The sequence below is a fragment of the Lupinus angustifolius genome, chromosome LG03 (assembly GCF_001865875.1).
Source record: "Lupinus angustifolius cultivar Tanjil chromosome LG03, LupAngTanjil_v1.0, whole genome shotgun sequence".
In the NCBI taxonomy this organism is placed as follows: Eukaryota; Viridiplantae; Streptophyta; class Magnoliopsida; order Fabales; family Fabaceae; genus Lupinus; species Lupinus angustifolius.
Genome location: NC_032011.1, coordinates 28,138,853 through 28,150,229, shown reverse-complemented (window position 1 = coordinate 28,150,229; position 11,377 = coordinate 28,138,853). Strand labels below are relative to the sequence as shown.

General features: G+C 36.8%; 1 protein-coding gene across 1 annotated transcript; it reads right to left on the bottom strand.

The window, feature by feature from the left end:
- On the bottom strand, positions 9,074-11,138 carry LOC109344341 (glycolipid transfer protein 2-like). Its single transcript, XM_019583089.1, has 6 exons — positions 10,776-11,138; positions 10,625-10,680; positions 10,294-10,424; positions 9,883-10,018; positions 9,543-9,686; positions 9,074-9,300 (listed from the first exon to the last, which is right to left on the bottom strand). The coding sequence occupies exons 1-6, from the start codon at positions 10,933-10,935 to the stop codon at positions 9,265-9,267; spliced, it is 663 nt and encodes a 220-aa protein (XP_019438634.1). The 5' UTR covers positions 10,936-11,138; the 3' UTR covers positions 9,074-9,264.

Sequence of the window (11,377 nt, the reverse complement as noted above, 5' to 3'; positions counted from 1 at the left end):
AGGTTCAAATGCCGGAAATCTTCGTAACTACCATCATAAAAACTCGTTAGTTTTCCAATATTTCAAAACTCCTTACTATTAAAATATTTAAAACTCTTTCATCCATCCATTTTCCAACTTGTCCAAAGCCATGGTTAAAGGCTTAAACAAGTACAAGTTCATATATTAAAACAATGTAATATCTTCTTGAAAATAACTTGTTCATAGCTTCAAAACACATTTTTCATGAGTTCAAGAACACTCATTTTCGGTTTTGCTTCCAAAATGAGTTAGAAAGTGTTTTAGAAAATTTCAACGGTTGAATATGTTCTTGACATACTCATGAACAACATACTTAAATCTCATCAACATCCATTGGTTGAATGTTGAGAGATCAAGGNAGAGATTGAAGATTGAAAGAAGAATAAAATGAAGAAGAAAAGATGATGAGAGTAACTTACTCTCAAATCTTCCAATTGCCCAATTTTTGCAAAGTGTTAGTGCATGAGGATACATGGGTATTTATAGAGTTGTGGGGTGGGAGAAATTTGATTTCTAAACCCATTTCCCAAGGCAATCTAACAAATCCAACAGGGTGAGTGAATCATGGGTTAAGTGACTGATTTATGGGATTTGGTGGTAGTAAATCAAGGTAAATCTATAAGATTTAGTGGTTAGATTTTGTGAAGTGACTCATGCGACGCGACGACTTTGGTGAAACGCACGCGATTAAAACCATGCTCGAGTATTGTCAGCCAATATTCGAGTAGCCAAAAATGATCGCCCGGTTTTTCTCTACGGTTGGAACTTCGAATTTCGGCATTCCGAGTGAAAATATTTTAGAAAATAGTTATGGACCAACTCAGGGTCTATCTTCACTCGAAATGTAATTACGAAGCCAACGGCGCGATCGGAATTCGATTCCGAGTTACGGAACTCAAAAACCACTTTTTGAGCCGTACCGGGTGAGATTCGGCCCCGACAGTGGTCCGAAACCGACTATCTCCGAAAATCATGAAAAATTACCATCAAATTGGAAATAGAATTACAAGACTAAAACTGAACTAGAGTTTCGTCTAATTCTTTACCGAAAATTCCCAGAAATTCATTTTCGAAAATATAATTAATAAAAATATTAATAAAATCTTATAATTCAAAATCATAAAATTCGCGGTGTTACACACTTGAATTCATTCAAGGGTCTTGTTAATCAATTGACAAAGATAGATGATGAGTTTCAAGCACTTTTGCATCTGAGTTTGTTACCTGAAAGATGGGATACATTGGTGGTCACGCTCAGCAACTCAGTCCTTGATGAGAAGGTCTCAATAGACACTGTTTCAGACAGTCTATTGAAAGAAGAATCCAGAAGGAAAGAATGGAGTACATCCTTCCACTCTGAAGCAAATATTGTAGAGAGACGTGGAAGAAGTAAAACTCATGGGAGGAATGAATCTCGTGGAAGAAGCAAAAGCAAATTCAGAAGTCGCCCTCAATCTCGTATGAGGTCAATAACATGCTATTGTTGTAGTAAAGAATGACATAAAAGATCTGAATGCAGGTCCTTAAAGAGAAACCAGAAAGCTGGAAATGTCCATGAAGATTTAGTTGATCCAAGAAAAAATGGTCATAAGTCTACCACAGACGTCGCCGCAGATGATGATGTTCTCCTCATTGGAGAAGATAATTACCTAAATGTTGCATATGGTGATTGTGCTTGGATCGTTGACTCTGGTGCTTCTTTCCATGTAAGTCCACATGAAGGTTTCTTCTCAAACTACAAGAAATGTGATTATGATACTGTGAAAATGGGAAACCATGTTACTAGCAAAATTGCGAGAATTGGTGATATTGTGCTGCTAACAGACACATGAGGAAAGCTTATACTAAAGGAGGCGAGACATGTCCTAGATATGCGCCTCAACCTTATCTCAACGGGTAAGTTGGATGATGCTGGTTTTATAAGCCGATTTGGTGCTGGAAAGTGGAAACTAACAAAAGGCAACCTCATTATTTCTAGAGGCTCAAAGGAAGGATCTTTGTACATTATGCAAGGAAAATTTGTTCTGGAGAAGCAAATGTTGCTACCGACTCCAAAGATCTTTGGCATAGGCGATTTGGGCACATGAGTGAGAAGGCACATCAGATTCTCGCTAAAGACCACCTTCTAGGTATAAAAGGTCAAATTTTAGATTCATGTACTGATTGTCTTCATGTTAAACAACATAGAGTCAATTTTCAGAGAACAGGCAATCCCTCACGGAGAAATGAAGTACTTGAATTGGTGTATTCAGATGTTTGTGCACCATCTGAAAGATCTCTTGGAGGAGCCTACTACTTTGTCACATTCATAGACGATCACTCGAGAAAAGTATGGGTGTACTTGTTGAATATCAAAGATCAAGTACTATCAGCATTCAAAGAGTTCCATGCACCAGTAGAACGTGAGACTGGGAAGAAGTTGAAGTGTCTGAAAGCAGACAATGGTGGAGAGTATCATGGTCCATTTGAAGCCTATTGAAAGGCTTTTGGTATCAGACTGGAGAAGACACCACCAAAGACTCATCAATTGAATGGAGTAGCTAAGAGGATGAACCGCACAATTGAAGAGAATATCATATGCATGTTGCAAGATGTCAATCTCCCCAAGTCTTTCTGGGGTGAAGCAGTGAAGACTGTAGTGGAACTCATAAATCGAACACCTTCAAGACCCCTGAACGTAGAAATTCCAGAAGAAGTATGGTACAAGAAGAAGGCATCCTTCAACCACCTGAGAGTATTCAGATGCAGAGCCTTCGTTCACATTCCAAAATATGAGAGAAAGAAGTTGGATGCTAAGACTAAGTAGTGCATTTACCTTGGGTCTCCAAAAGATGAATTTTGGTACAGACTATGGGATTCGATAAACAAGAAAATTGTGAGAAGCAGAGATGTTGTGTTCTTTGAGGATCAGACGATCAAAGATGTTCAGAAGAAAAGTCAGTGCCACTCCAAAGTTCACATTGATTCAGGGAGAGAGATTCCTTAACAAACAAATCTTGATCATCAGATAGATCCAGAACAGATATACCAACATGCAGATCCTGCTCACACGGAACTTGACGAGATTAATGAAGAGTCAGATCATGATGAAGTGGTGGTAGATACAATGCACTAAGAACCCTAGCTAGTAGAACATCAGATGCAAGTTGAACTGAGGCGCTCCGGAAGAGGCGGGATACCTTCTTTAAAGTATCCTGAAGAAGATTATATCACATTGACAGATAATGGTGAACCTGAAGACTTCTTAGAAGCTATGCAGACATCTGATAAAGAAGAGTGGATTAAAGCCATGGAAGATGAGATGAACTCCTTATATGAGAACCACACTTATGATCTGGTGGAGTTTCCCAAAGGAATAAAAGCCTTGAAAAACAAATGGGTTTATAGGCTTAAAGTTGAAGAAGGAAGCTCAGGATCAAGGTACAAAGCTCGGATTGTTGTGAAAGGATGCAATCAGAAAAAATGAGTTTATTTTGATGAGATATTCTCACCAGTGGTGAAGTACTCTTCCATAAGAGTAGCATTGGGTCCAGCATATAGCCTAGACTTAGAAGTTGAACAACTTGATGTCAAAACAACTTTCTTACATGAAGACATCAAATAACAAATCTATATGGAGCAACCATAAGGTTATGAAGAATCAGGCAAGGAACACTTAGTGTGTCGTCTGAATAAGAGTTTATATGGTCTAAAACAAGCCCCGAGATAATGGTACAAGAAATTTGAATTCTTCATGAACAAATACAGTTTCAAGAAGACAACTGGTGATCATTGTGTCTTCATTAAATGGTATGAAGATGGAAACTTTATTATCCTCCTCTTATATGTTGATGATATGTTAATCATTGGGCGTGACAAGACCAAGATTGTTAGTTTGAAGAATGCTTTAAGCAAGTCTTTTGCTGTGAAAGACTTGGGTCCTGCAAAGCAGATCCTTGGAATAAGGATAATCAGATATCGTCCCAAGAAGTTGTTATGGCTATCACAAGAGAAGTATATTGAGAAAGTTCTCAAGAGATTCAGCATGGATAAGGCAAAGCATGTTAGTGTTCCACTTGCTGGACATTTCAAGTTAACAACAATGCAATGTCCAACTAGTGATGAACAAAGGAAAGAAATGAACAGAATGTCTTATTCCACTGTGGCAGGAAGCCTAATGTATGCTATGATTTTTACAAGACCAGATATTTCCCACGCAGTTGGAGTTGTGAGTCGGTTCTTGTCCAATCCCGGCAAATAGCATCAGAATGCAGTAAAGTGAATATTGAGATATCTGAGGGGAACTACCAAAAGATGTTTATACTTTGGTAATGAAGATCCTATGTTAGTTGGATACACAGATGCTGACATGGCTGGAGATATAGATTCTAGAAAATTCACATCAGCTTATCTAACTACTTTTGTAGGGGGAGCTGTATCGTGGCAATCCAAGTTACAAAGATGTGTTGCATTATCAACAACTGAAGCAGAATATATTGCAGCATCTGAAGCTGGCAAGGAGATAAAATATATGAAAAATATCTTGCTTGAGTTGGGCCATGTTCAAGATAGATATGTTTTGCATTGTGATAACCAAAGTGCAATTCACCTAACTAAGAATCATGTGTTTCATTCTCGGACAAAGCACATCGATTATCGTTATCATTGGATATGAAATGCTTTGGAGGATGGTGAGTTGCAGCTAGAGAAAATTCATACAGATGATAACTGGTCCGACATGATAACCAAGATAATTTCACTCAAGAAGCTAACAGACTGTTGCAGAGGTGCAGGACTGGTGATACCCATCAATTAATTCAGGAAAGGGGAGATTTGTTGGGAATCCATCCTAATTGATGTGGAAGCAAGACCGATGAATCTTGGTAGATGAACTATTGAATAATTCAATGATAGCTATTCCAAGGTCTTGGTATTACTCCTTGAGTCTTGAGATTATGAAGTCTAACTTAGAAAGTTGGAGTAGCACTTTTCAAAGTGTCTTGAAAAGTATGACAACAATTTAATCATCCATTATGTCTTTATGATGAGCATTCCTCCCCTTCACTATATATATAGGGGACTTGTGAGGAAGATATACAACAAGTAAGTGAGAAAAATAACATAGAGAGAAAGTGAGAGAGTTTATATCCACATAGTGTGAGATTTGTATACATAGTGAAATACTAGAGAGTTTGTATTTCCATCTTTTTTGGGTGAGATTGAGTGTTATTCTCTTTGTAAGAAAGAGTCAAATATCGTAATCTTACTTTCTATAGTGGAGATATTTTCTGAACTAGGTCACGTGGTTGTTTCCTTTTCACATTGAGGAGGTTTTTCCACGTTAAAATTATTGGTGTTATTCTTCTACTCTTCTCTATTTTCTTTATCCACTTGTCGCTTCCGCAAGTGCCCATTTTGCATTACACAGATGAGGGAAATTGATTCTGAATTTCCCAACACTTATAAACTCTTTTACTCAGTATAGTATCGGATGTGAGACTTTGAATTCATACTTCAATACCTAATATTATTTCTACCTTTGGACATGCTATCTTTAGTCGTATGAGAAAGACTGTGCATCACATCTTAACTAGGGGTGAGCAGGATCCGACCCTACTCGCTCACCCAGCACAACCCGATCATGATCGGACCCAAATAGGGTCGGGTTTGATTGGGTTTAGGTTCGAGTTCAAAAAATAGACTCGGACAATATTTAGGGTTGGATATGGACCAAACATGACCCGACCTGTCCTGTCTCATGGTCGCTCACTCGTTATGTTTGTATGTGTTTCTACTGAAATGTGTACAGATGAATGATACCTTTCGGTCGAAGATATCGTTGATTATCTAATTTTTAATCATATATACATGATTAATAATATATATACATATATCAATTTTAGAAGTCTTTGTCTAAAACGAGTGTGTTTTATATTAATCGGGTCTAGGGTCGGGACGAGTTTAAAGGCTAACTCGGTCGATATTTAGGATCGGGTTAGCTTCGAGTTTAGGATCGAGTCTAAGTTTAAAAAATGACCCGACCAATATTTAGGATCTAGTAAAGACAAACCTTAACTCATCCCAACCCGGTTCGTGCTCACCCCAAATCTTAACATACATCACACACCCTTACATCTAGTTACTAGTTAGTATAACTCACCATATTGTCAACCAATCGAACTAATCAGCACCTTCAGTTGTGAAGTCACGCAATTAGCTTTATAAACATTGATTTGAGAAGTTCTCCCGAAAAATCTATGGAAGTGTACAGAGTAAATTAAAACAACAAATCCTCAAGCATGATCGGGTACTAAAGCCCTTACCTTAGCTGCCACGTCTGCTCCTAACACATCACCAGTACGGCAGTACCTAAGTCCAAATAAGCAATATTCATTCTGAAGATAAGTTTTATATAAGCATAGGACTAGTAAAGTTTAATAATAGAGTGTAATATATATTAATCTAAAGATTTATACACAATTAATACAGTATTCATCATTCATTTTTGTTTCTTTTTTTATATGCCAGTTATAATCTTTAGACCGAAGTTGACAGTCCTGCTTCTCTGACGGACTCATTGAGCGGTTGGCCTTGGTTTTGGCCACGAGTTTCTTTTTGCTGAGCGGTATTTCTAGCATTGGTCTCATTCAGCGAATTTCTGTGTACTCTGCGAATCAAGCCAGTATTGCTTCATTGCACTGTTTTCCTCTTTTTCCACAATTTTCACCCGATCAACAACTTGCCTGTGACGTTTAACATAAAAGTCTTAAAACTAATAAGCTTCACATGTTGAGATCTGAGAGCAACATGAGGGTGTCCAAATTCCAAAATATATCAAGTGAAATCAAAGCATGCAAAAAGGATCATTATCCCAATGTCGAAGCAAAACGTAGAAAAAATGGCTTTCATCTCAAAAAATGCGACCAACTTCCATAATGTAAGTCATTTGGTCTTAAAAACGCTGAGGTGGCCTATCAAAGAATGGTCAATAAAGTCTTTGAAGAACAGGTTGCCACTATTTTGAAAGTTTATATATGTAACAGGATTGAGAAAACTACTTCAACGAGGACCACATCAAAGATCTCTTTGAACTCTTTGCCCATAAGAGGAAGTAAAACTTACGGTTAAACCTGGACGAATGTACATTCGGCTCATAAGTTAGCTAGTTCTTAGGCTTCATGCAGGCCTGTGAGCCTATCTGCCGAGGAATAGCGACCAAACCAAATAAGTTAAAAGTCTAGCACGGTTAAAGAAGTCCAACAACTAACAAGGAGGATAACCAGATTCTTCTCGTTAGCAGCTCAAAAATCGTAATCGGTCCACCATCTTCTTAAGAAGGAGAGGAATTTCACATTGACAGATGAGTGTGAAGAAGCTTTCAATCAATTACAAGAGTAATGTGTCTATTTGCCATGCCAATATAGATAAACATAATGGTATGCTCAGTACTCATCAAGGGAACCCACAAGGTGTGAAAGCTAGCATATTTCGTGAGCAAAGTATTGCAAGGAGCCAAGAGGAATTATCACAAGATTGAGAAAGTCTCAGGCGATATTTTCGGTGTCATCCCATGATAAGATAGACGGATAAGTCCATAAGGCATATCCTGCACAAACCAAATTTGGTTGGAAGAATGATCAAGTGGTCAGTGAAACTTTCAGAATACAAGATAGTTTATGAACCTCTGAAAACCATCAAAGCTCATGTTATAGTTGAACTGGTCCCCAAGATATGTGGCAAGCTACCAGAACAATATGGGTAAAGTATGTTGATGTCTCGACAAATAGAAAGGGAGAAGGATTAGGGGTCATCCTCGAAAATGGATAAAGCTTGGACATTGAGCAAACCATGACTTTTGAGTTCATGATGTCTAACAACCAAGCCGGATATAAGCCATGTTTCATCAGAGTCCTACTTGCCAAAGAACTCAGAGCAACCAAGGTATCTACGAAGTGACTCACAATTGGTAATCTCACAAGCTAACTGGGAATATCAGGCCAAGGAACACAATTGAAAATGTATTTGTAAAAACTGAAAGCCACAATCGAACTATTGACAAAGTAGTCCTAGAACACAATCCCAGGAGGGATAACTAGAGAATTGCCATACTGGCCTAACTTGTAAGTACTAAGTACCAAGAAGGCAAGAATTGAAATGTAACAAGTCCATAGTCCAAAGACTCGGTCAGCGCTAAGCCGCTAAGCGTTGTCCTTACAACAGATACCCAAGCCACATGAATTGGACGACAACAGTTATGAAATACAATACATCCAAAATGGAGAACTTGGAAAAGAATGAAAAGATCACTAGGCATACTGAGAAAATCAGGTTAGTTCACCATCTTCTACTATCAAATGTACAAAAAAGGGTGTTCTACCGTACTGTTGAAGTGTCTGGCTCCACCAGTTAAAACCCAATTAAAGAGCAAATTATGCTCACTGCTCAACATAAGCAAGACTTATATGTAACTCAGAAGTTATTCTACTCTGACCAATAAATTGTGGAGTTCTACTCAATGCTTGCTACAAATCATTCTTGAATCTCTACCAGCTTAAGCTTTTAAGTTTATATACAGTTATTGCATCATTTACCATTTATTTATTTGTATTACTTTTATTTCAGAATCAATGATGCTAAAACATAACCGGTGGATAATGCTGTGAGCGTACAAATCTCTTATTAGTTTATAATGTATACCAGTGTATCAAATTACGGACTGCATCACGTGATGCGGCCGCAATATTGCAGTTGCGGTGACCACTACAACCGCATCACACCGCAATTGCGGTGTGATACCGATTCACAGTGATGGACCACATCGGGCTGCAATACATCTGCATTGGGCCGCATCAATGTCAAAAATATGTATTTACTCACAAAGTAATTCACATCCCACATCCCAGTAACCGCAATCGCTACCACAACCGCAATTTAAAACACTGGTGTATACATCTTTTTCTCTTAAACTTTCACATATGTCTCATATTTAACCCTAATTAATTTTCCCCATTCTATGAGTAGCATATCTTTGATTCAGATCCACCATGTACATAAAATCAAACTCAAACTCAACTAACAAAATTTTGATGTATAAATATTAATGTTAACAAACTTGATGCAAAATTATAACTAGAGTTGTTTTAGTACATTTTTTACTATACAAGGCATTTACATTATAACACTGGGGAAGGAAGCCAAACTATATACTAAAATATACACAAAAGAAAAAAAGTTTACATCAGTATCAGTTCTTCTATCTTGACTTCAAGTTGACTTAAGCCTGTCCAAGTTATAAACTTTCTGCAAAATCAATATTCATAAGATAAGTAGATGATAGGAAATTGAAGGAGCATGAAGGAATGATATTATGTTAGGAAAGAGATTTGTTGTCCCATACACTGTCTCGTCAATGATAATGAAGCAATAATAACAACAATGAAGTTTAATTGATATATCATGTTTTAATTGGTGTGGAACAGCGTATGGGACAGAATGTGAGACAACATATATTTATTCGTTACATAGCATGAAACTAATCTTACTATAATAGAATGGATATCCTCAAGAAAAGGCACCATCAAAGAAGTCAACTTCTGCATTTTCTCCTTTAGGGTGTCACAGTTTCCATCTTTTTCCCTTAGGAGGTCCATGAAAGTTTTAGTATCTGGAACTAGTTTTAGAGCCACCTGCAGTACCACTTCTGTTAGTTCAGCAGAAACCAACAATTGCACAGCTTTTCCACTATTCTAAAGTTAAACTATTCAAATTTTGCATAAAGTATAGGAATTCATGAGGTAAAAAATATGAGCATAAATTATAGGTCACTCTGTAATATTGTTATATTGATTACAAACATGGAAGAAAATAATAAATTGACATTACTTTGGAAGCAGCTGATGAAATCCATCCATGCCATGGTGCCAAAGTTGCAGCATAAGACTCTTCAACTATTTGCTTCATATTATTTTTAGGATCATTTGCTAACCCTTGTAACAATTTTGAGGAGAAATCTAGGGATCTGCAATAAGGCACATCTGTAAGTGAAGATTATGCAACTTACACATATCAACATGGTGTTGGTCTAGTGGTGTAAGGATCCGCCTGTTAATGGTTCAATTCCTGGGAGCAACACTTGTTAGGAGGTACAGTCACGCATCCCGAAAGAATTAATTCCTTACCCATAAATGAGGGGATATCATTCGTTATACCAAGAAAAAAGTATACCAGAAGGGAAACTAACTGTGAGGAATAACAAAATAGGATAAGAAAAGAAGGCTATAAATATATGTTCACCTAGTAAGCCAAACAAAGGCTTTACTGCAGCTAGACCTCTTCCTTGAAGTGCCATTGCTAGCTTCTGATTTCAATATCTCAACCAAATTTGAATTCATTGATGGGTTTGATTCATACATCACTTCCAATTTCTGCAGTCAAATATAGCTTATAGTATGACAAACTAATAAATGGTAGTTAACTAGTTTAGCAATGTTATATAACTGAAAAGCTAGTACCCAATAATCCAATACAACTCATGCTAATAGACACAGTAAACACAAATTGACAAAAAAGTTAAAAAGTGAACTTAACTCAAGAGTTTAGTTATGCCATAATTTTCATCTTTTACCTTAATATTGAGGTGAACATCTTGTCTCAACACAGCCATTGATGGTCCTATCTTATCTGCAAGAGCATCAATCATGCATAATGACAATAATGTACATGTTAGATGTTACATCACATTCATGTTTGAAAATACAATAGCTCAATAAACCAACCAAGAACTTGTAGAACCAAGTGACATAGAGATAGGAAAGGCTTCATAGGTATGTGAGCAAGTTCATGATTTCCACCAGGCTTAACTATAACCATCATTGATAACTCTTCAATGGCAGAGCTTATCTCTGAGCTCTTCTCCATATCTCTGCTCCTCTTCATATTTGTCTTGATTTCTTTCCAATACTCAACTTGGGTTCTTTATAAATAACCTTGAAGTGTAGTATAATATGTGATTAATCGAAAATCGGGACACGACAATTATATTATGAGTTCTTGTAATGTTTCAAATATTATTTGATCAAGTGGCTGAATCATGTTGATGGAATGACTCTTGTTTTGTTAACTATTAAAATCGTTCTACTCTACAAATTAAGTAACATAGCTTCTTAGTCTTGATCTCTAATTATTTTTTCATTTTTTATTGCTTTGTTAATATAATCTTCTGCTATCAATTTCTTATGCACGCCATTGATGGTGACCTTATATTTGACCTTGGAGTTATCTATTCCCTAAGCTTGTGTTATAAAAACATTATATTAATTACTTAAGTTAATATATCAATAAAACATTAGTTTAATGATGTAAGATTCTACTAGATCTG

Coding starts and splice junctions, on each gene's coding strand:
- LOC109344341 (XM_019583089.1), bottom strand. CDS start 10,935: ATGAAGAGGAGCAGAGATATGGAGAAGAGCTCAGAGATAAGCTCTGCC. Junction 10,425..10,624: donor ATGTTCACCTCAATATTAAG/GTAAAAGATGAA, acceptor ATTTGACTGCAG/AAATTGGAAGTGATGTATGA. Junction 9,301..9,542: donor AGGATATCCATTCTATTATA/GTAAGATTAGTT, acceptor TTGATTTTGCAG/AAAGTTTATAACTTGGACAG.